The sequence below is a fragment of the Phascolarctos cinereus genome, unplaced genomic scaffold (genome assembly GCF_003287225.1).
Source record: "Phascolarctos cinereus isolate Bilbo 61053 unplaced genomic scaffold, phaCin_HiC Scaffold_5;HRSCAF=322, whole genome shotgun sequence".
NCBI lineage: Eukaryota > Metazoa > Chordata > Mammalia > Diprotodontia > Phascolarctidae > Phascolarctos > Phascolarctos cinereus.
Genome location: NW_027555958.1, coordinates 91,263,470 through 91,289,513, shown reverse-complemented (window position 1 = coordinate 91,289,513; position 26,044 = coordinate 91,263,470). Strand labels below are relative to the sequence as shown.

Below are 26,044 nucleotides of genomic sequence, written 5' to 3'. Positions count from 1 at the left end.
TTACCTCTAAAATAGTATCATATTTAGGAAACGTGGTAATAATATTGTGGACGAGCTCCCCTTTGATGGCATTCCACCATTCCTGAAACATAATGACCTGATCCGCTCAATCAGAAGTCTAAATAAATACCCCGCTGCATTCAGGCTTGCATCACCTCCTTCCTCTCTCGTAGATTACTAAAAGGGACCGGGATCGCACAGCAGGGGCCTGGGAAAGCCTTGCCACCCGGATCCGAGCTCCCAGTGACACCTGGCACGCTTTCTTTCCTAGCATCCTCCCCAGCGGGTGCTGCTGTTAGCGCCTGGCCCCGGGGCTGCAGACTGGGCACCCCCCCCACCCCGAATTCCCCCCTGAACTCCCCCCACCCCCGCGTGCCTCCTCCCCTTTGCCCCTCCCTTCCCCGGTCCTCTTCTCCGCCCCGTGGAATTCCAGAGCCCGCAGCAGCCGCCCGCGTCGCCGCCCTCGGGAGGCTTGTCCCTCGACGCCCGCCGTAGCCGGGCTCTCTCTCGGCTGGTCGCCGTTTCCAAGATGGCCGCGGCGCGGACGCTCCCGGGCCGAAGGGCTCCCGCAGCCGGATAAAGGCGGAGACGGCGTCCCGCTAGCCTCCCGGCCCCCGTGCTTCCTCCAGTCTCAGCCCGGCTGCAGCCTCACTCTCGCCTCCGCCATGCCGGGCTCGGTGCACGGATGAGAGAGGCAGTCGCCACCGCCGAGCTGGTCCCCCCTCCCGCCGGAGCCGCCGCCGCCGCCGCCGCCGTCACCGCCATGGAGGAGCCACCGCCGCCGCCGCCGGAGCTGCAGCTGCAGCTGGAGCTGGAGGGCTGCCAGGCGGCGAGGTAAGGACTGCGGCGGGAGCGCTACAGCGGCGCCTCCGGTCCGAGCCCGGCTTCTGGCTGAAGGCTGCAGGGGCGGGGGCAGCTGCAGCTGTTGCTTCCCGCCAGGTAACTGGGGGTGGGGGCTCCCCCTAGCCTCCCAGTGGGGAGCCTGCGGGGGTCGCCCCGCTCTGCTCAGGTGCTGCACGTTGGGGAGAGCCCCCCCGCAAGTGCAGCCGACTAGTCTAGCTTTCCTTGGGGGAGCGGGCGTGTGGCGACTGGTCCTGGGCCAGGAGACTGGGACCCGGGAGGTGGGAGGGGGAAAGCGCTTTCTCTTTCCCCGGGGCACTTCTGAAAAGTGGGTTTCTCCTGCCTTTTACAAAAGGAATAAAGCTCTTACCTCGCGGCGCCCTCTCCGCGCCCCCTCCCCCTCTTTTAGAGGGAGCAGATGTATCTGGAAGGCAATGTGTAGCCTATTCTTCCTCGCCTTCACTTTTTGAATTACTTCGGGCGCACCCTGCTTGCCTCCCCCCGGTAGCCTGCAGTCCGCGGAGCAGCCCGTCGTCAACCTTTTTTTTTCTTTTCTTCTTGGGTATCCTGCAGTCAGCATTTAGACCGAGGCCTTTTGTGCTTTGGCCGAGTGTGCAAACGAACTGGTACACACGTTTGAGTAATGTCACGCAACTTTTATGTCTGGGCACGAACACCTAAGCCAAACTCGGGTGATCGAGGAGTGAATGTGCAACCTACTTCTAACTACTGCCTTGCATTCATTAGTGACGATGATGATTCTTGCATTTTTAGTTGGGAGAGAAATTACATGAACTCTTTGGTGCATCAAAAGATTTTTTTTAAAAATCAGTTTGGGTACCCTCTCAACGCGACTAGGCGCTTAACCCCTCTGTGCGTGTATTTCCAATAAAGTTCATCACCTGGTAGCCAACTTTGGGGGATGATTGTCTCGAACGTAGCTAGGCCGGCCCTTTGGGAGACTGTACTAGTAGGACCTGCCGGAGCTTGATGTTAGCTGGAGCTCAGGGTCATCTTCAGGCCACTATGAAGCCTTGGAGTAGGACTCTAGTGGAGGTACTTAAACTCAGAGTACTGTAATAAGAAACGAACTGTTTGCTTTTCCTTTTATACCTATGCTTGCATATTAAAGTATCCTCCTTTTGCTCTGCTGCGGAGTAAATTTTCGAAGTACTGCCCCCTGTCTTCCACTTTGCAAATACTTCACCTATTCTATGCATCTTTTGAGGTTGTCATGCTTGTTATTTCAAGTCAGGAAACATTTTTTAAGGGCTTACTGCGTGCTAGGCACTATGCTAAGTGCGGGGGGTTACAAAGAAAAGGCAAAAGCTAGGTCCCTACCCTTAAGGAGATCTTGATTTAATGGAGAGACAATATGAAAACGACTTGAAACAATATATAAAGAATGATTTGGATATAATCAATAGAGAAAAGGCATTCGGATTACAGAAGATGAAGAAAGGCCTCTTGTAACATATAAGATTTTAGCTGCTCCTTGAAAGAAGCCAAGGAAGGTAGGAGGAGGAGGAGATGAACAGGAGAGTATTCTGGGCATGGGGAACAGCCATTGAAAATGCCCCGAGCATTAAGATGTACCGCCTTGTGGGAGGAACCGCAGAGAGGTCCTTGCCTGTGGATTGCAGAGTATGCTGGGGCAAAGGAAAAGTTTTGAAGGGCTTTGAATGCCAAAAAGAGCCTAGAGGTGATAGGGAGCCCCCAGAATGGAGGGGTGGGAGAGGAGGGATGAGCTTTGTCTGATCTGAGCTTTAGGATGATTGATTAACATAGTGGAGCAGGAGCAGATAGATAACAGTATCTCTTTTTCCTGACTGAAAAAATAAAAATAATGGGGGGGGGAAACTAGCTTTAGTTAGAAATAAAGTTAAGAATGGCTTAGTGGCAAATACTGGACTTGAAATCAAGTTCTGCATTTATCATCCCGCCTCTGGTGAAACTTAAATGAAGTTACTATGCATACCTTAAAGAACTAATAATTGCTAGCATTCGTGTGGTACTATCAAGTTTGCAAAACGCTTTACAAATATCATCTCATTTGATCTCCACAAAAACCCCTGGTAGGTTGGTGCAATTATTATTTCCATTTTATGAGAGATTAGTCACTTGTCAGGGGTCACAGTGTCATTAAGTGTCAGAAGCCTGATTTGAATTAACTGACTCTAGGTCCAACACTTTTATCTATTGCACCACCTGGCTGCCTCAACTATGACATTTATATGTCAGTTATTGATATTGTGGTCCATTGGACAGAGGTGGGTTTGCATGGATCACTGTTCTAGTTTATTTTTTCAATGCACTTTAGTAAACTAAGGAAAAATTTCCCTGAGAAACAATAATAGGGCAGTGTGGGAATAAAGATAGGTAGGGGAAAAAATCAGGTTTTATTCCTTTTGAATCTGGTAACTTTTAAAAGTTTCTTTCAAGATAAGTTCATGGCTCTAGTTTTTGAGTGATTTTTATCTGTTTTACTGGGGCTTTTGAAAAAATGATCATTGCAAAAGTAGGAAATAGCTAAAAGAAATTATTGATGTTTATTAATAATAATCAAATTGCACTTTAAAATATTTTCAAGGGAGAAAGGGCAAGGAGCTCTGTACACAGAAATGCCTTTGAAGTGATTTAATTCTCTGGTGACAAAAGAAAAAATGTTGATTTTTTTTCCAGGGAGATGGCAATTTTCCTTACAAGATAGATAATAATAGGTAAGGTAGTGCTTTTAAAAAATTTTTCTTAGTGCTTTACATATTTCTGTCTTATTTAGTCAAAGGGCTTTTAGAAAAATTATTCAAAGCAACCTTCCATTTGATTTTATAGAAGAAAATAACTTGTAAAATGTCACTCCACAAATTTGGAGTTAGTCCCCTTAGTTGTTTCATGTCACTTTAAGCAATTCTTAAGGCAGATTTTGGGCAACCGGGATAATTAGCCCCATCCAGTACTTGAGGTCACATACTTCCCTCCCTCTACAACTCAAATTATTGGTAGAAGCTGTATGGTCAGGTTCTGAATTAGGTGGATTGTGGTTTTAGTCCAGAAGCATTTTAAGTGCTTCCTTTGTACCAGGAGCTATGCTAAGCACTGGAGATACAAAGAAAGGCAAAAACAGGATCCCTGCCCTCAAGGAGATCACATCCTAATGGAGAACAACATGCAGACAACTATGTACGTATCAGATACATACGCTGTAAATAGGAGGTAATAACGGAGGGAAAGCACTAGTGGTCGTAGGGAGGTGGAAGGGAAGAAGAAGAGTGTACCAAACATTTATTAGACACATAGTACTATGTGCCAGGCACTCTGCTGAACTCTTTATAAACCCTTGATCCTCACTACCTTTGGGGTAGGTCCTGCTATTATCCCATTTTAAAGTTGAGGAACCTGAGGCAGAGAGAGGTTAAGTGACTTTCCCAGGGTCAATCAGCTAGGAAGTATCTGAGGCTGTATTTGAACACTGGTCTTTTTGGCTCTGGCCTGTAACTCTTTACTGAGTCATCTAGCTGCCGCTAGGAACAGCCTCTTGGAGGAGTTGGAATTTGAAAAGAGTTTAGTCAGAGTTGAGGAGGTTGAGCATGGGGTAGAGCCAGTGGAAAGCCATGGATCTGGAACATGGAATATTATGTGAGTTGGGAAGTACTGTTTGGGATACAGTTTAGGCATCATTGGCATTAGGCTGTCTAGGCTGGTGACCACAGTGAGAACAAAAGAGGACTTTGTTTAATGGCTAGACTTTCCACTCCTTTATAAGGAAAATTTGATTGAAGAGTTTTGAGGTACTCCTTGAATTTCATATTGCCTATCATTTCTTCAGCTGACAGTACACAGGGTCAGATCTGAAAAGATTGGCTTCTTGCATGCAAAGTTCTTTCTGGACTCTTTTGAAAGACAGGGATGTAGTAACTTTAGACTGGAATGTTTCCAGTTTCTCTGCTTTTCTGTTGAGGAAAAGTGATATAGGGATGAATGCTCTACAGTTGGAATCAGCAGAGACCTGAATTTGAACCTGGGCATCTAATAATTCTAGCTGTATGACCATGGGCAAGTCATTTAGTATTCTAAGCCTTAGTTTCTTTAGCTATGAATGAGCATAAGAGTTATTATTACAGCTCTCTGATAGAGTTGTTGGGAAGCTTAAATGAGATAGAGATGAAAAATGCTTTATAAACCTTGATGAACTATAAGAATGTCAGTTATTTCTCAGTGATTGTTTTTACAAATAGTATTATTTTTATGTGGTCTTCTCATCTGACCAGAAGAAATGGCTTATTTAAAAAAACAAACACTTTCACATTGGCCATTAGGACAATGGAATCTATGCATGTGCTTTAAAAAAGGCATGGGGGGGGGAGTAAGTCAAGTATACATGTTTTCACAAATTGCTTTTCTGTTTCAAGTTACTTTGTTTTGAGAAGGTGACAAAGGGAAAGGACAAGTCAGTTTATGTACAGTGTTTTTCTAGATTTAAGCCAAATCTAAGTGAAGTTTGATTTAGATCTAATTGCTATTAAAATTGCAGCTGTAATTTCTTGTTTTATACAAAGATCTTATTGATCATTTAGAGACTTACATATTAGCTGAGTTGATCTCATTTAGTCTGAAACTAGTTTAATCTGGTATATACAAAACTGTATGGATTTAATTTTTTTAAAGGGCTTAATATGTGGTATTTGCTACAAAAAATATTCCTTATAACCTACGTTGATACCTTTGTGTTCAGAATCCTCTTTTTGTTAAGTAGGCATGTATGAATCTACTGTAGTTTTAACAGGAACTTTTTTCTGCATGAATGATATATATTTGACACAAAATTTGGTAGATATAGGTGTCTACTTCTGTAAGATCTCTCATTTATGCATAGCTGGGAATATAGTTTGTATTTATTCAGTTATTCTTAAGGAATTACTTTCAGATGAAAAAAGGGTGAAAAGTAATTCATTTTTGTTACTTTATAAAAACCTAATCATTTGTCATGTTTTGACATGAGTAGCATCAAATTTGATGTATTATTTGAATGTCAAATGTTTATAAAATATTAGCAAAGATGATTAAACTATACCACAAATGGGATGATTTTTAGAATCAAATATTTGAGAAGACAAATGTGAAAAGTTAATGTTTTAAGTTTTCCATTTGGTCATATTTAAAATTTTCAATTACATTTTGACATAACACCATTGACCTTTATAGGTTTATGATTGGGCATATTAGAAGATCACTAACCTGGAAATATAAAATGTATTGAAAATTCTATTATGATAAAAATTTTGGAGGGACTAAGGGGGAAGAAAAGCTTTTAAGAAGGAAATTTTGGAGGACATTTGAATGTCTTGTAGTCATATGGTTAGTGTAGGAATGAAAATCTACTATGTATTACTTGGTTTGCTAATAAAATTTTAATGTTGAGTATATTAAGATTTATGAGTATGGTATATTAATAAAGTAATTACAAATTCACTAATTTAATTTATAGAATCATAGAATTTTAGAGTTGGAAGGGATCTTAGTGTTTGGCTAGTCCAAACCCTTAATTTTACAGATGAAGAAAAGTGAAGTACAGAGGGGTTGGGACTTGCCTAAATTAGCTAATTAGTGGTAGGAACCTAACTAGAACCCAGCTCTTCAGACTCTAGGTCCAATAGTCATTCCACTTCCTCACTCTCCCTTCTGTTAAATTTAAGGACTTGTTTAAATTTAAAGCCGAGATAACTCTTTAGCGATCACCTACACTTAGCCATATCCTAAATTACTCAAATCTAAATACCTTTGTAATCCTAGTAAGGGAACAGGTATCTTATTGACTGTTATATCAGAATTTATTCAACATAAAATTATGTTGAGTTTACTTTGACATTTAAAAAAAATTATTATAAATGATCATAGCTCCTAAATTGGAAGGATTTTTCCTAGTTTGAAGAACAGGCAAAACTTTGAAAAACCAAAAGAAATAATTGGTGCTGTAGTGAGACATGTATTCTGGACTATATCAAAGAGACACAAAGTACCACCTTCAGAAAGGGGAGCTGAAGAAAAAGCAGGAGGAAAACAAACTTATTGAATACAGATTTTTGCCATACTAAGCTTTGTTGTAACGTCATAGGTGCAGAAGCCAGGTGCCTTTTTCCACTCTTAGACTATTTGTCTTATATCTCTGCCCTCAGCTTTTTGAGTAAGCCAATCAGCATATTGTAGGATTGATAATTGGGAGGGACTTTGGAGATTAGATTATTCAGTCAAAACACCTCACTTTTTAGTGAGGCAGCTGAAGCCCAGAGAAGTTGAATAAATTGCCCAGAGGCATACAGCTAGTTTTGAGCTAAAATTTGAACCCAAGGCCTTTGACTCTAAACTTAATGCTCTTTCCATTGTGTGATCATTTTTGCAAATCTATGCTGGTCTTTGGGGGAAGATACAGTGCTTAGATGAGATACAGTCCCTACTGTCTAGGCATTTATGTAATCTGTTAGGAAGATAAAACACCAACACAAATACAGCTTTAATACATAATATTGAACGATAAGGGCTTTAGAGTTGTGAAGCCGTACTGTTTGAGGTACGAGGGGGAAGATCCAGTGACACTGGCCTCCTTGCTGCTACGTGAACAAGACAGCACTTCTCCCAACTCCAGGCATTTTCACTGGTTGTCTCCCACACGTGGAATGCTCTCCTTCATCTCTGCCTAATGGCTTCTCCGGCTTCCTTTGAGGCCCAGCTGAAATCCCACCTTTCTACAGGAAGCCTTCCCAATCCGTCTTAATCCTAGTGTCTTCCTTCTCTGTCCAATTTTTTCTGTATGTAGTAGGTACGTAGTTTTGGTTTTTTTTTTTTTTCAGATTGTCTCTCCCGTTAGACTGTGAGCTACATGAGAGCAGTGAGTGTCTCTTGTCAGTCTTTGTATTCCCAGCGCTTAACATAGTACCTAGCACGTGGTAGGCTCGTAATAAATGTTTGTTGACTACTGAGAGATGGGAGTAGATTAGGGACAGTTTCCTGGAGAAGACAGTGTTTCCGTTGGTCATCTGACATTTATTAAACACTATGTGCCCAGCATCTAGAAGCGAGGGATACAAGGAAAGGCAGAAACCCTAAAAGACCTCATGGTAGATCAGGGCGGACCACATGCAAACAACTATGTACAAACAATATGTACAGAATGAATTGGAGATAATCACAGAAGGAAGGAAGTAGAAGGGGGATTGGAAAGCCTTGCAGAGAATTTTAGTTGAGACTTGAAGGAAGCCAGGAGGTGGTGGCAAACAACAAGAAACTGGAAACTAAGGGGGTGCCTCGTCAATCAGGGAATGGCTAAACAAATTGTGGTTATATGCATGTAATGGAATTCTTTTGTGCTGTAAGAAATGAGAAGAAAGACAGTTTCAGAGAGTCATCGAATGATACTTAGGAACTGATCAGAGTGAAATGAGCAGAACCAGAAGGACAATTTGTATTATAGTATTAATATTATAGAAATGAACTTTTGAAAGACCTAAGAGCCCTGATCAACTGAATGATCAATCATGATTCCAGAGGACTGATCAAAAAGAATATTGCTGATCTCAGGACAGAGAGATAATGGACTAATGCAGAATAACAAATGCATCTTTGGATATTTTGCTTGACAGTATTTATGTGATACAGGGTTCTGTCTGTATTTCTCTCCTTTTTACCCCCTGCAGTGGGTAGAGGAAGATGGGAAGGGGAAAAAAATGAATGCTTAATGTTTGAAACATTTAATTTCTTAAATGTCTGATTAAAATTGCCTCAGTTCTCCCCTATTTCCAGTCCATCTTTCAGCAGTTTGCCAAGGTGATTTTCCTAAAGTACAGCTGTGACCATATGTATTATTCCCTTATGCAAACTCCAGTGGCTTTGTATTACCTCTAGGATAAAATGAGAATCTTGTTTGTTATTTAAAGCCTTTTATAGAATCTTGTCCCAACCTACTGCTGTATAGCCCAACCAAACTGTACTTCTTCTAGTACTTCCCTGTGGCTCATAAAGGACGTCTCTGCAATGGAATTGTACTTTTTCCTTACCTTTATTTCTTAGAATCTGTAGTACACCATCTACAGGAAGTCTTTTCTAATTTCTCTAGCTACTAGTACTACACCCCTCAAAATCATCTTGTAAACATTTTGTAAACATCTTGTAAATCATTTTGTAAACATTTTGTGAACATTTTGTCTTTTCATTCACAGAATCTGCTCTTAGGACTAGCGCATAATAAGAACTTTATAAATATTTGTTGATAGGTTACATTTCCCCTTATAGTCACCTTTGAGAATAACTATGATTGCCAGTCCTTTACTTTTCTTTCTGTTCCATATGATAGGAAAATTGATAAAATATCATTGTTCAGCATTTATTTTGGACAGCCTGGAGTCAGGAAGGCCTTTGTTTAAATTTGGCCTCAGGCAGTTATTGGCTTTGTGACCCTGGGCAAGTCACTTCATCTCTGTTTGCCTCAGTTTCCTTATCTGTTAAATGGAAGTGATAATAGCACCTACCTCCCAGGGGTGTAGTGAGGATTAAACCAGATAAATTATTAAATCAGTAAACTGCTTAGCAGAGTGTCTGGCATAGTAAGAACTATATAAATGTTAGCTATCATCATTATTATCATTATTAATTTGTAACATGTGGTGAGTAGTTAGCTTATAGTGTGAAATGTCTTGACTGAATCTACAGCTGCATTGCATTCAGCTGAATTTGTCAATGGTAGGTACTTAATACATGCTTATTTATTGTGGTGGCCCTGCCTTGTCATAAAATGACTCATTGTAGTGAAGCAAGTGGTCATTATTGGAAGTACTGCACTTCTTCCATCATGCTCCCTTATCTTTTGGCTTTGGACCTCTTGTCCCTCTCTCAGACCATATTTGCTTGCTTAGCCTTAACCATTAGCTAGCTTTGTCTTCTGAGGGATTTGGGGCTTTGATCTTTGGACTGTGTTGCTGGTTGTTTTTTTGAGTTGTGGATTGGGCTTCCTTTCCAGCCCACATCTTCCCTATCTTGCCTGGTTTTATTGACTCAAGTCTCTGGAAACTTACACCTGTCAGTCAACCACTAATTCTCCTAGGAACTCCATACCACTCCCCTTCCCTGACACTTATGTCCCACAGGACCAGATATAGCCCATGAAAACTTTTTTTTTTCAAGATAAATGCATAGAGGGAGAGAAGAGGTTTGTATGTGTTGGTGTGAGGTTTTTAAAGAACAACCTGAAACTTTTGTTAATAGTGTTTGGTCATAACTTTCACATACTGCCAGTCTTTAAGCATTTCAATGTGAAATACAGGTTGTGATGTAGCTATAATAATAATGTTATAACTGGCTGTTACTAATGGCATCAAATAATATAGACTGTTTTTAAAAAATAATTTTTTGGGGGCAACTCTTTTAACACTGTCAGTTGTAAATGTGGTACTAGTCTGCTTTGGTAAAGGAAATTTCCTCAGTGAGAGTTTCCGTCACCATTGAAGTTCCAGATCGAGACCAAAAATTTTCACGAGTTTTCTTTTGAACAACCAGCATTGCAGACTAATTTGTCATCATATCATAGTAAGGAGGATGTGGTTATTTGCTATCACGTACTTTGTAATTGGAAACAGTATTATATGTGATAGTGCATCTTGTAATTTGCTTTATAACAGTTTTCATTATTGCATTATTTAAACGAATTTTTTTGGTTATGACTTTAGTTCATCAGCATTTCGCATTAAAACCTTTTAAGACTTTTTGTTTTTACATTTGCTCCTTTTTAGATACAGTTTAAATTTTGTGCAACTGTAGAACTATTTTTAAAAATTTATAAGCTAATATACTATACATTGGGATCAGTAGAAATAAAACCAAATTGGGGATACTTCTGTGTTGGAACCATGTATCTGGCAAGCATTTATTGAGCCCTTACTATGTGCTCAACCACTGTTCCAGCACTGGGAATACAGAGAATACATTTTAAAAGTTCCCTGACCTAAAGGTGTTATATTCTAATAGAGGGACAGACTGGACATACAAAATACATACAGAGTAGATGGAAGGGAACTGTAGAGAAGAAGGCACTAGCATCTGGGGGGAGAGGGGAGGCACTGGAAAGGTGTCTTACAGAAGGTGACATTTCAGTTAAGTTTTTTTTTTTAAAGGCCGTTGGGGTTAAGTGACTTGCCCAGGGTCACACAGCTAGTAAGTGTCAAGTGTTTGGTCTGAGGCCGGATTTGAACTCGGGTACTCCTGACTTCAGGACTGGTGTGCCACCTAGCTACCCCCATTTCAGTCAAGTTTTGAAGGAAGACAGTGATTCCAAGAGATGGATGTAAGGAAGAGACCATTTCAGGTGTGGTGGACAGCCAGTGCAGACACATGGAAATGACAGGTGGAGTTTCATATGTAAGGAAGCAGGCAATTATGGCTGGATAGTAGAATGAATGAAAGGGGGATTTGTGGATATTTGTTATGTTGCTAGGATCTGGGTTATTAACACTTTTGTCATCTTGTCTCTTAAACTTTGTGATTTTATGGATAAACTAAGCTGGATAAAATAAAGGTTTGTTTTTTTTCAAACTCCTCAAACAAAGGATATAAATGAACACTGATTTACTTAAGATGCATTTGAGGACTTCTTTGTCATTCCTCATTAGATGTGTTTGGTGATTGCTTCTAGAGTGGTAAGCCAAAATTTTGTTCATGTGATTGTTATCTACCATTTTTTGTTCTTTGTCAACTGAATACATGCATTGAGTGTGGAACAAAGACAGCAAAACAGATGGGTTTGCTATATGTGCTTGGCCACAATTGCAACTTTTTTCTTTATGGAACGCCTTGGATTTTTTTGCTAGAACCCCAGGATTTTGTAGAACACAGCATAATATAGATTAGGAAACTGAAGACTTATCATTTATTATTTTATTTACTAATTTCTTTAGAAGATGTTTTACTTTGAAGTAATATTTCTGTTAGTTGGCTTTATGATTCTGAAATAATATATTGCCACATATGATATAATGGAGAGCCTGCTGGCCTTGGAGTCAATGGAGCTTAGACTATTTGACCTCTGACTGTTATTTGTTGTCTGACTGGGCAAGTCACTCTCTCTATAAGTCTGTTTCCTCATCTGTAAAATGGGGAAAGGATATACAAGCTACTTCAGGGCAGAACTGTTTCGTTTTTGATCTGTTATATAAGCCTTGTGCCTAGCATAGTGTTTGGCATGTATCGTGGCCTTTAATAAGTGCTAGCTTTGGGGGCAGCTAGGTGGCGCAGTGGATAGAGCACTGGCCCTGGATTCAGGAGGATCTGAGTTCAAATCCAGCCTCAGACACATAACACTTACTAGCTGTGTGACCCTGGGCAAGTCACTTAACCCCATTGCCTAGCCAAAAAAAAAAAAGAAAGAAATGCTAGCTTGCCTTTGACTCTGTTTGCCTCAGTTTCCTCATGTGTAAAATGAGTTGGAGAAGGAGATGGCAAACCACTCCAGTATCTTTGCCAAGAAAACCCGAAAAGGGATCACAAAAAGTTAGACAAGACTGAAAATGACGAAACAACAGATTGATATATAGATCTGACCTTAGGTTTGTTCTTTAAGAGAGAGAATATATATATGTAAAAGTACTTTGTAAGTGTCAGCTAGTTTTTCATTTTATGTATGAAATAATCTCTCATTTGTATAGTACGTCCTACTTAGCACAGCTCTGTGAAGCAAGTGGTACAGTTATCACACTCAATTTTACCAGTGAGAAAACAGACTTAGAAAAGTTACATGACTTGAAAAAGGTTTCTTGGCTATTCCACATCACGTCCAGACTCAAATATGTTTTTATTTCTTAGAAGTGCCAAAAAATAAGGGTAGTGGAAGCATGACATAGTAGAAAGAGCCCTAAGTCGTGCTTCTGCTGCCCTTTGGGTAGACTAAACTTAGTTTAAACTGTAGTCTAATGAATATTTGAACCATAGTCCCTCCAGTCATTCAGTCTGTGTGCCAGGTGTCTGGGATACAAAAATAAAATGAAAAACCGCTGCCCTCAGAGGAGCTTCTCTCGGTGGGTTTTTTTTTTTTTATTACCTTCTCTTCAAACCCTAATTTTAAAGAAGAATATGCTAATGTGTGGATTACTAATATATTCTCCCAGGCTGTAAGAAAAGAATTACAGGAAGTTTTTCTGCTTAGAGAAAAGTTCTCATCGGCCTTACTGGGGGAGAAACAACCAATTACTGCTTTTTTCCTTTGATTATGAAGACAAAGATTGTAATCTCATTCCCTTCTCTCTTCTTGGAATGAAACTTGCAAAAGCTGAACCTGTTTTTTTTTTTTTTTGGTATCAACCAATGCAGTACTGGGTACTTTGGATGGAGATTTGCAATATTGTTTAGGAGGCAGCAACAGAAAACATTCCAAAGAAATAGAAGAGCATAAAATCAAAATGTCTGTCTGATGAGGCTTTACAAAGAGCTGAGGAAAGAAGGAAAGTGAATGGTAAAGTAGAAAAAGAAAGATATACCCAACTGAATGCAGAATTCCAGAAAATTGTCGAGAGAGAAGATTTTCCTAAATGAGCAATGTAAAGAAATAGAAGAAAACAACAGAATGAGAAAGACAAGAGATCTCTTCAAGAAAATTAGAGCCATCAAGAGACAGTTTTCATGCAAAAATGGGCATGATAAAAGACAAAAATGGTAGGGATTTAGCTGAAGTGGAAGAGATTAGGAAGAGGTGGCAAGAATACACAAGGACTATGCAAGAAAGATCTTAACCTCACTAATAACCACAATGATATGGTTACTGATCTAGAGCCAGACATCCTGGAGAATGAAGTCAAGTGGGCCTTATGAAGCACTGCTAACAGTAAGACTAGTGCAGGTGATAGAATTTCAGCTATTTAAAATCCTAAAAGTAATGCAAATAAAGGGCTGCACTCAATATGCCAGCAAATTTGGAAAACACAACACTGGATTGGAAAAGGTCAGTTTTCCTCCTCATCCTGAAGAAGAGCAGTGCCCTCTGCAGTCGAAGAAGGCAGCGTGAAAGCAGTGACTTGCTTGAGCTCTCCCCCAAACCCCTCCAAATACCCTTAAAAAATGGCTCTAAACAAATTCTAAAGCAGCAGAACCCACAAAAAGACAGTAGAACAAATTTCCAGCCCAAGACAGCTTGGATGGTTGATTGGAAAGGCATATCACATCAGGCAAGAAGAGGAGTGCAGTGCTGCAGCGAACCTGGAGCAGGCCTCAGAGGAATGAATCACAGGCAGCTGCGGCGGTTTCCAGACTCCTCAATCCATGAATGCCAAAGACGACTTAGAAGGTCAGTGGGAAAAGTCTGTTTTTGCGGTGAGAGAGGAGGTAGGTCAGAGCCAGTTCCAGAGTGCAGAGCGTAGGCGCAGGGGCGGTGACTGCATCCTGAGCTTCCGGCCCACAGACTGAGGGGGAATCAAGTGGCCGATCAGAGGGGGACTTCAGGGATCTCTTTGCTGGTGCTGAGGCAGGAATCTCTTGCTTTGCCTGTATTTGGATCTGGGTCACAGTTCTAGGTGGTGGTCCTGGGGTAAAGAGGAGCGCTGGCTCAGTGGAGCTTGTAGTGGCGGTGAAGAAGAAACCCTCCTCACAGTTCCAAGAGAGAAAAGACTGCTTGTGGTCGGTCACTCAAAGACCAGAGCACAGGCCAGAAAAAGAGTAAACTCCTCGACCCTTATCACACCACCTTGGAAGAACTGAAAATTTACAGGTCCCTACAAGTATCTCTGAAAACACCTTACAAACCCCTGAAGCTTGGGACAGTACATTCTCCACATTGGAAGCAGAATTCTTACCTTAACAAAGAGTTTAAAACTCAAGTAGTTGGCCGGGATCATGAGCAAACCTTGCAAAAAGAGTCAGACTATATTATCTTACTTTGGTGACAAAGAAGATCAAAACATACAACCAGAAGAAGACAACAAAGTCAAAGCTCCCACATCCAAAGCCTCCAAGAAAAATATGAATCCAATCCAGGCCTTGGAAGAGCTCAAAAGGGATTTTGAGAAGCAAGTAAGAGAAGTAGAGGAAAAACTGGGAAGAGAAATGAAAGTGATGCAAGAAAATCATGAAAAACAAGTCAACAGCTTGCTAAAGGAGACCCAAAAAAACTGAAGAAAATAACACCTTAAAAAATAGCCTAACCCAAATGGCAAAAGAGGTCCAAAAAGCCAATGAGGAGAAGAATGCCCTAAAAAGCAAAATTGGCCAAATGGAAAAGGAAGTCCAAAAGCTTACTGAAGAAAATACTTCCTTAAAAATTAGAATAGAGCAATTGGAAGATAGTGACTTTATGAGAAATCAAGACACAGTAGAACAAATCCAAAAGAATGAAAAATTAGAAAACAATGTGAAATATCTCATTGGAAAAACAACTGACCTGGAAAATAGATCCAGGAGAGAGAATTTAAAAATTATTGGACTATCTGAAAGCCATGATCAAAAAAAGAGCCTAGACATCATCTTTCAAGAAATTATCAAGGAAAACTGCCCTGATATTTTAGAACCAGAGGGCAAAATAGAAATTGAAAGAATCCACCGATCTCCTCCTGAAAGAGATCCCCAAAGGAAAACTCCTAGGAATATTGTAGCCAAATTCCAGAGTTCCCAGGTCAAGGAGAAAATATTGCAAGCAGCCAGAAAGAAACAATTTGAGTATGGTGGAAACACAATCAGGATAACACAAGATTTAGCAGCTTCTACATTAAGGGACCGCAGGGCATGGAATATAATATTCCAGAGGGCAAAGGAGATAGGATTACAACCAAGAATCACCTACCCAGCAAAACTGAGTATAATCCTTCAGGGGAAAAAATGGTCATTCAGTGAAATAGAGGACTTTCAAGCATTCTTGATGAAAAGACCAGAGCTGAATAGAAAATTTGACTTTCAAATACAGACTCAAGTGGAACATGAAGAGGTAAACAAGAAAGAGAAATCATAAGAGACTTATTAAGGCTGAACTGTTTACATTCCTGCATGGAAAGATGATATTTATAACTTATGAGACCTTTGTCAATATTAGGATAGTGAGAGGGGAAAAAAATTATATGTATGTATATGTAGATAGATAGATAGAGGGCACAGGGTGAGTTGAAGATGAAGGGGTCATATCTGGAGAATAAAATTAAGGGGTGAGAGAGGATTATACTAGGAGAAGGAGAAAGGGAGAGGTAGAATGGGGGTACATTATCTCGCATAAAACAGACAAGAAAAGGTTCTTACAGTGGAGGGGGAACCGGGAAGGTGAGAGGAAATGAGGGAATCTTATTCTCATAGGATTTGGCTTAAGGAGGGAATAACATACACACTCAGTTGGGTATGGAAATCTGTCTTACCCTACAGGAAAATAGAGGAGGAAGGGGACAAGAGAGGGGGATGATAGAGAGAAGGGCAGATTGGGAAAGGGGTAATCAGAAGGAAGTACTTCTGAGGAGGGACAGGGTCAAAAGAAAGAATAGAATAAATGGGGGGGGCAGGATAGGATTAAGGGAAATAGAGTTAGTTTTTCACAACATGTCTACTATGGAAGTGTTTTGCATAACTGCACGTGTATGGCCTGTATTGAGTTGCTTGCCTTTTCAGTGAGGGTGGGTGGGGTGGGAGGAAGGGAGAAAATTTGGAACCAAAAGTTTTAAAAACACATGTTTAAAAAAAATCTTTCCATATGCAACTGGGAAATAAGAAATACAGGAAATGAGGTACAGAAATCTATCCTCCCCTACAGCAAAATAGAAAGGGAAGGGGATAAGAGAAGGGGGGGAGAGATAGAAGGGAGGGCAAATTAGGAAAAGGGGCATTCAGAATGCATGCCATCTTGTGGTGGGGGAGGGGCAAGATGGGGTGAAAATTTGGAATTCAAAATCTTGTGGAAGTAAATGTTGAAAGCTAAAAATAAATAAATTTATATTAAAATTTAAAAAAAAGAGCAATGCCAAGTAATATTCAGATTACTGAACAATTGAGCTTATTTCACATGCTAGCAAGCTGCTGTCATGATTCTGCAAGCTAGGCTTCAGCAATATGGGAACCCAAAATTACTAGAACAGGGTGTTTTTCAAAGAGGCAGAGGAACTAGAGACCAAATTGCCAGCATTCTCTGGATTATGGAGAAAGCTAGAGAGTTCCAGAAAAACATCTATGTTTGTTTTATTGACTACATGAAAACTTTTGACTCTGTGGATCACAACAAAATGTGTCTCATCCTCAAAGAAATGGGAGTACCCGATCATTGTCTCCTGAGGAACCTGTATTTGGGCTAAGAAGCAACAGAGAACCATTAGAATGTGGAACAACTGATTGGTCTAAGATTGGAAAAGGAGTACAAGGCTGTATATCATCGCCTTATTTAACTTATATGCAGAGTACATCGTGCATAATGCCAGGCTGGATGAATCAAAAGCCAGAATTAAGGTTGCCAAGAGACATATTTACAATCTCAGATATTTAGATGATACCACTCTGATGGCAAAGAGTGAAGAGGAATTAAGCCTCTTATTGAGAGTGAAAGAGTGTAAAAGCTGGCTTGAAGCTTAATATATATTAAAAAAAAACCCCTAAGATCTTGGCAACTGGTCCTATCACTTCTTGGCAAATAAAGGGAGAAGAAATGAAAGCAGTGTCAGAGTTAGTATTCATGGGCTCAAAGATCACCGCAGACAGTGACTGTAGCCATGAAGTTAAAAGATGCTTGTTCCTTGGAAGGAAAGCTATAGCAAATCTGGACAGCATTCTAAAAAGCAGAGGGGCAGCTAGGTGGTGCAGTGGATAGAGCACTGGCTCTGGAATCAGGAGGACCTGAGTCCAAATCCAGCCTCAGACACTTGACACAAGCTGTGTGACCCTGGGCAAGTCACTTAACCGCATTGCCTAGCCAAAAACAAAAAACAAAGCAGAGACCTTGTCACCTTGCCAATAAAGATCCGTATAGTCAAAGATATGGTTTTTCTAGTAGCAAGGTATGGTTGTGAGAGTTGGAAAGGTGAAGTGTTGCAGAAGCCATGCCTTTGAATTGTGGCCCTGAGAAGACTTTTGAGAGTCCCTTGGACAGCAAGGAAATCAACTCAGTCAGTATGTAAATAAGTAAATTCAGGCTATTTACTGGATGATCAAATACTGAAGTTGAAACTTAAATACTCAGGCCACATAATGAGAAGATGGAACTCAATTGGAAAAGACCTTGATTTTGGTAAATATTGAAGGCAAAAGGGGATGGTATAGGATGAGGTGGATGGATGGTATCATGGAAATAATGAACATGAACTTGGACAGACTTCAAAAGATAATGAAGGATAGAAGGACACCTGGCATGCTATGGTCCATGGGGTCACAAGAGTTGGACACAATTAAACAATAACGATGCCATTCCCTCCACTTTATATATTTATGTTGTATATATTGATTTATATGTTTTGTCACTCTCAGAAGAGGGCAGGGACTGCTAGCCTCCCCCCGTCCCCCCTTTTGGTATCCTTAGTGCCTGGCACCTAACGAGTGCTTAATAAATGCTTGCTATCTGTTCAGGGTGCTGGGGATACAAAGGCAAATCAGAATTGCTCCCGAGTTCAAAATGTTTATGTTCAACTGAAGGATACAACATGTACACATGTAAGTAAATACAGTATCATTTAAGGAAGGAGACAGGAATCAGGATCAGGAAATGCTTCCTATAGGAGGTGATTTTAAAGGCTTCCAACTTTAAATCTTAGGATGGTAAGGAGAGGTCAGTGTGAGTTGGAAATCTGAGAAGCCTTGACAGAGGAGGTGAATCTTGAGTTTAAGAATTAAATTCAATAAAGGAAGATTATGATAGGCAGACGGGGTTTTCTTAGTGGTGGTGGAGGTAAACAGTATAAGCAAAATTGTGGGGCTGGAAAGGAGTGTGGTGAATATATAGAATTGAGTCAGGAGAACAGCCTGGATTAGATGTTTCAGTCTTTCATAGAATCACAGTGTGTCAGTTTCAGGGGCACCTTAGAGGTCAGTCTAGTTTACCTCTACTTGAAAAGAATCCCTTCTATAGCATGTCTGGCATTTGTCCAGCTTTTGCTTGAAGACCAACAGTGAATGGGAATCTGCTATTTCTACTACTATTTAAAATATCCAGTTTCTTTCAAGGCTTATTTCAGGTACCTCCTTTTAGCCTTTTCTGATTTCCTCAACTGTTATTGCCTATTTTGTATTTATTCTGTATATACTTATTTAGTATATAAGTTTTTATGTACATGTTTTCTCTCCTGATAGAGTGTAATCTCCTTGAGAGGAGGAGATTTTTCTTTTTTTTCATTTTTTGGTCTTTGTATCACCAGTAATACTTCTTGAGTGATGGAGACAACCTGTTTTGGAAAGTTCTAACTGTTTAGTAGTGTTAATCTGACCTCTGGTCTGAATTTGCCTCTGAAAGTTTTCCCCATTGCTCTTAATTCTGCCCTCTGGTACCAAGCTGAACAATTTTAATTCTTCTACTTAATAGTCTTTCGAATACTTGAGGATAGCTGTCTTGTTCTTTTCCTCTACTCCCCCACCATCATCCACCATCAGGTTGTCTACATTTGTGACTGAATAAGCATCCTTTGTTCTTTGAGCTTCACTTGAGGCTCTTCAGCCATCCTGGTTGCCTTCCTCCGGACAAGCTTCAGTTTATCAACAGCCTTTCTAAATTATGACCAGAGATGCACAGAGCACTCCAAATGCAGTCTGAGGAGGTGGAAGATAATGGCACTATCTCCTCCCTGGTCTGTAAAACCACGTTCATTCAGCTAATATTTATTGATCATTTACTTTGCATAGTGCTGGGTTGTATGAGGCTTTAGCTTGTGCCTTCAAGGAATTTGATCAGCAGTAGAACCTGGCCATGCATAAACTATTACATGATAATACAAGGCAGTACACTGTTGTATAAAATGAATTACAGTTTGTACAGTAAGTGATCTAAAAGTTCAGAGGAGAGAGATTTGTGTGTGCCAAGGTGGTTTTCCTTTCTATGTAGTAAATGAACAAGAAAAGGAAAGTGAAAACTATGTTAAACACATGGCCCATTATGTTAGATTATCATAGTGACCTTACTGAAGTAATCTATTTTGGAATCCTTTTTTGATCCCCCTGTATGTCAGTGTTTCCTTTCTTCTCCTCAAATTATTATATACTTGCTTATGTGTCTGAATATCATATCCTCCAGGTACAGCAAGAATTCTTTGAATGCAGAGACTATTGTTCATTTTGTCTTTGAATCTCCAGCATCCAGTATTGTGTCTTGTACACAGGATCATAGCTTTGGAACTAAAAAGGACCTTAGATGCTTTTGAGTCCATTCCTCTCTTTTATACAGATGAGGAAGCTGAGCCTCAGAGAGGCTAAGTGACTTGCCTGGGGTCACAAAGATAGGAAGGATGTGAGGCAGGATTCTAGCTCAGGTATTCCTGTCTCCAGGTCCAGCTTTCTGCCTATCGTGACACCTAATTGCCTCCCAAAAATAGGTGCTTAATAAATACTTAACTCGACTGGATTTTAAACAGATAGGCAGCGTCTCTCCTTTCACACTTATGACTAAGATATTTATATGTTGAAAGATATGCTTCTTTGAAAACATTCTGTGATTGTTATCTAGTTACAGTAAACTTATTTTAATTAATTACTTGTATGGTGGTGATTGTTATATTCATAGAAAAATGCAACCTATCTATTAATGACTACCCCTTGAATTGGAATTAAATCCCTTCCCAAAGACTTCATAAGCGTCTCTCTGCTCTAATTAACCCTGGTAAATAAAATAATAGAATACTTGGGAAGTTTGCACCAAATTGCTGGTTTAACTTACAGTAAGTACCTTCTTAAAAATCTCCGCCTTTGAGTTATCAGTGTTTACTGTAAGAGAGTGGCGAATTTCTTAGGATTTAGGAGCCCAGTCTCAGATTTAGGAGTCAAGTGGTTTTTTTTTTTTTAAGCTTTTTGGAAAGAAAAATAAAAGGGGTAAGGGTTTGAAGGCTCAAAGAGATTGCTGAACCTAACTGGCATGGATATATATGTGTGTTGTGTGTGTGTGTGTGTGTGTGTGTGTGTGTGTGTGTGTGTGTGTATGTATGTATGTATGTATATATTTTTAGGACAAGGGATCCTGGTGATCAGTGTTTCCTTTCGTTTTCCTTCTTTGAGCCCTGTTCCCTTCCCCTTGTGTGAGCACAATGAATGAAACCAAGGCCTGGGCTGAGCAGGTATGGTGGCACTTGAGCCTAAGGGGCTTCATTGCTTGCATGGGATGTTGCTTTTGAGTTCTTTTAAAATTTAACTGTAATAAAAAGTGAAAATATATTAGCTGGAAGGCTGAAGTGCTTTTATATAGTTTTAAATAAATTTATGTTAAAAACATTAGGCTTACTGATGAAATTCTAAGTGCCATGGCAACCTAGAGTCTAGGATTTGTTGAATCCAGCTATTGATTCAAATCAGGTTTTCCTGTAAAGTTATTTAAATATTTAATTAAATTTTTTAAAAAATTGTGTCTACTTTGTTGCCAGTCATGGGGATACAAAGACAAAAATTGCAAGTGTCTGCCCTGAAGGAACTACTGTTTTTATTGTAAATAAGCAACTTGAACAGAAATAAAACAGGCTCAAAGTAATTTGCAAAAGGGGTGTGGCACTAGTAACTGAGGGGCTCAGTCTCTTGTAAGAGATTGAACTTGAGATGAACCTGCCAGGGAAGGAGGGGAGCTTCCTAGGAATGGATAATTCCATATTCATTCCACAGGCCACCTGCGCTAAAGTCTCTCCCTTTTCAGTCATACACAGCTGCCTGCTGCTCTGGGACAGCTTCACCACAACTAAACCCCTATGGACAATAATATCCTACCTGGATTCATTCTTTGATGATTAATATACCCCCTACCCCGTCATTCTCTCTCTTTGGTGATCATGAGCCTCATGTTCAAAGCTGGTTTTCCGTCTCCCACTGACTACTTCCTCATTCCCCCTTTTCTCAACCCAACCCTACCAATGTCCCACTCCTTCCATTGTGCTTTCTGGAATGTCTGCTGCATAAGTAACAAACTAGCTTTTGTCTTCAATTGTTTCCTTTCTCACTATTTCCATCTTCTTGTACTCCTTGAGACCTGGCTTCTTTCTGTTAACGATGCTTCCCTGGCTCTCCTTTTCAGCACTGGTTTCGCTGTTACTCATGCCCCTATCATAGTGGAGGACTTGGAATACTTCTTGCTTGTCATTGTCACTTCCTGACCTGGCTCCCCATTGCCACATCTAGGCTTTCCCTCTACCACTGTCATTTAGTAATTTCTCCTCCTTTGAGATTTATTCAATCCTTATTGATTACCTAATCAAGATTCTGGTGGCTGATATCTTCTGCCCTCTAGGCACTTTTTCTTGCTTCAGTGTGGTCTCTGCCTGGCTCAGTCTTTTTTTCCTCTCCCTTGTCCTCATACTAGGTTATTTCAACATAAATGTTAATATTCCCTCAAACACCATTATCTTCTAAGTAGTCAGTTTACTCATTTCCTATAACCTCCTCTTCCACCTCATTTCAGCAGCATACTGAGATGGTGTCACTGATCTTGCTGCCACCCACAGGAATTTCACTTCCATATTCATGAACTTTGAAATGCTTTTGTCAGATTACCATGTTGTCTTTCTACTTTTCCCTCTGATTTGCATCCCCTAATCCTAAACTTGTGCTTCATGCTTCATGACCTTCAGTTTCTCTCCCCCTCAGTTTTTTCCTGAACCATGAGTCCTGCACCAAGCGTAATCTTTTTCCTTGCTCTTCTCGATTCTTTAGGGGACCACTCCCACTATGCTGTGTTCTCTTCTGTGGAGTCACTGGCCCCTTTATTCTGATGTGGATCTTACTCTGCCAAGTCTCACTCTTGCATTACTCCAACCCCATCTGCTGCCTTCCCTCCTACTCACATGCTGCTTAATGAAGTTAGAGAAAAGAATGAAAGTGTGCTACCTGGGTCCACTACAAATTTACCTTACATAATCTCAGCTGAACCCTGACTGTGCGAAGGCGGTCCCTTTACACCACCTTCATTGATTTACCCTCCCATTTCTCAACATTGGCTTTTCTAATCTTTTTCATCCATCAAATCTCCCATGGTTGTCTTCCCCCCCCCCCCAGCTGAGAACTTTGCCTCATATTTCACTGAAAAAAGTGAGGCCAATCACAGGAGTTCTCTCTTCTCCCTTTTTCTAATCTCACACCACTCAGGTGCCTTCCTCCATTGTCTTCTTTTTCATTCCTGCCTCACATGAAGAAATTCTTAAAAATGATTATATTCTATCTTATTCTTTGAAACATATTGCCCCTTGTCATCCTTATTTTCTCACTAATCATTAATCTCTCTCTGTTTACTGGCTGCTTCCTTACTGCCTACAAATTGGCATCCTTAAAAAAAAACACTCAATGTCTGCATCTCGTCTAGCTGTGGTTCTGTATTTTCAATTTTGTGACTAAACTTATTGAGAAGACCATCTTCAATTGGTGTCTACACTTTCTTTCTCCTCATTCTCTTCTTAACTCTCTGTCTGCAATTTGACTTCGGATTTTGTCCTTTAGTAATAACAATAACAAACATTTATGTAGCACTTACTATGTGCCAGGCTCTGTGTTTCGTGCTTTATAATTATCTCATTTCATCCTCACAACAATTTTGGAAGGTAGGTGCTTTTATTATCCACATTTTATAGATGAGGAAATTGAGGCAAACAAGGTGACTTGTCCCGGGTCACACAGCTAAAAAAAAAAGCATCAGACGCCAAATTTGAACTCAGGTCTTCCTGACTCCAGGCCACACACTCTTATCTACTGTACTTCCCAGCTGACCGAACTGAAAGTAATCTCACAGAAATGATGAGTGATTTCTTAATTTCCAATTCTGATGAGCTTTTCTCAGTCCTCATTTTTCTTGGCCTGTTTACAGCCTTCGACATGCTCACACACATACACATAAGATTTTGCTCTCTGAACTCAATTTTTTTCATTTATAAAAAACAAAGCTTTTGGGCTAGATGACTTGTAATTATCCCTTTCAACGCAAAAATGCCATGATTTTTAGGGCCTAGATTTTTTTAAAATTTTTAAAATTTTTTTAAAATTTTATTAATTTATTTTGATTTATTAACAATCACTTCCATATGCTTTTGAGTTGAAAATTTTTCTCCCCCTTCCTCCTCCCCGACCTCCCCAACCTCCCCAAGACTTCATACAATCTGATATAGGCTTTACATTTACATACCCATTAAACATATTTTTACGTTAGTGAAGTTGTAAGTAAAAATTAAAACCAATAGGAGGAACCATCAGAAAGATGAAACAAAACTCAGCAGAAGGTAAAGATAAGCGATAGCAATTTGACTTCCATAGTTCTTTCTTTGGATGTGGACAGCAGTTTCCATCCCGAGGCCTCTGGAGATGTCTTAGATCCTTGTAATGCTGAGAAGGGTTCAATTTAACAGTCTTAGTCATTGTATAACGTGGCTGCTATTGTGTACCAAGTCCTCTTGGTTCTGCTCACTTCACTCAGCATCAGACCATATAAGTCTTTCCCGGTTTTTCTGAATTCAGCCTGTTCATCATTTTGTATAGCACAATAGTATTCCATTACATTCATATACCACAACTTGCTCAGCCATTCCCCAATTGATGGGCATCCTCTAAATTTCCGATTCTTTGCCACCACAAAAAGAGCTGCTATGAATAGTTTTGTACATGTGGCTCCTTTTCCCATTTGATTGATCTCTTTGGGATATAGCCCTAGAAGTGCTATTGCTGGATCAAAGGGTATACACATTTTTGTAGCCTTTTGGGCATAGTTCCAAATTGTTCTCCAAAATGGTTGGATCATTTCACAACTCTACCAACAATGTATTAGTGTTCCAATTTTCCCACATGTTCTCCAACATTTATCATTTTCCTGTTTTGTCATGTTGAGGGCCTAGATTTTGGAGAGTCTTGAATGGTAAGCTTTCAAGTTTAGGACTTTACTTTGTAGGCAGTGGGCAGCTATTGAACATTTTAGAGCAGAGAAGTCACCTGACTGTCCATTACCCTTTTCTCTTTGATATTCTCTTTTCTCTAGGTTTTTGTGACATTGCTCTTTACTGGTTTTCCTTCTACCTACCTGACTATTCCTTCTCAATTCTCCTTTGCTGGATCTTCATGCTGATCATCCTGATCATGCCAAATAGCCATAGGTGTCCCTCAAGACTGCTCAGACCCTCTTCTCTTCTTCCTCTATTCTGTTTCATTGGATAACTTCAGCAATTCGAATGGATTCAAGTATCATCTCTACGTAGACGATAATTGATATGCAGATGCCTTAACTTCTCACCAGATCTCCACTCTTGCATTTCCAGCTGTCCCTTAGACATATCGAGCTAGATGTCCCCATAAACATCTTAAATTCAACATGTCAAAAACTGAATTCATTATCTTTTCCCCAAATCGCCTCCCTTTTCTTATCTTCCCTATTATTCTTGAGGGTACCACCATCCTCCCAGGCACCCAGGCTTACAACCTAGGTATGATCCTTGATTACTTACTTGGCCTTACCTGTCCAGTTCAGTTGTCAAGTCCTAGCATTCCTGTGTTTGTAACATTCTCACCTCTGACTCCCCACTAGCCCAGTACATGCCTTCATCTCACGCCTGAACTGTTCAAATACCTGGGTGGTCTCTCTGCCTCAGTTCTCTTCCTGCTCTGGTCCATCCTCTGCTCAGCTGCCAGAGTGATCTTCCTAAAGTCTTCCCAAGTCATCTCTTCTGTTCAGTAAATTAGTGGCTCCTTATCACCTCCAGAATCAATTATAAACTCATTTCTTGGGCTTTTAAAATCCTCCATAACCTGGCCCTTTCCCGCCATCCAGTTTTGTACCCTTTGCTCTCCTCCCTGTATTCTTTGCAGTGGCACCAGCTTCCTTGCTGTTCCTTTGCTCAAGAAGACAAAGGCATCCCAAGTATGGACATTTTCAGTGGCTCTTTCTCATTCTTAGAACAATCCTTCTCATCTCTGCCTCCAGGCTTCTCTGGCTTTGAGTTTCTGCTAAAGAACTTACCAAGTTATCTTGTATATATCATATTTGCACATGATGGTTTTCATGTTGCTGCCAACTTTAGACTGTGATCCTCTTGAGAACAGGGATAGGTTTCTTTATTTTTTATTTATATTATTT

At 40.3% G+C, this 26,044-nt stretch overlaps 1 protein-coding gene across 8 annotated transcripts in view; it reads left to right on the top strand.

Annotated features, from left to right (window-relative positions):
* Positions 1–419: 419 nt before the first annotated feature.
* The window catches only part of MAP3K4 (mitogen-activated protein kinase kinase kinase 4), a 153,882-nt gene continuing 128,257 nt past the window's right edge, over positions 420–26,044 (top strand). For 6 of the 8 annotated variants that reach the window (XM_020986748.2, XM_020986747.2, XM_020986750.2 and 3 more), the window contains exon 1: positions 425–834. In XM_020986748.2, coding sequence (XP_020842407.1) covers positions 686–834 — 149 coding nt within the window. In that variant the 5' untranslated portion in view covers positions 425–685. Of the gene's footprint in view, positions 835–26,044 lie in introns of all 8 variants that reach the window. The other 2 variants (XM_020986753.2, XM_020986751.2) reach the window with 2 other exon arrangements.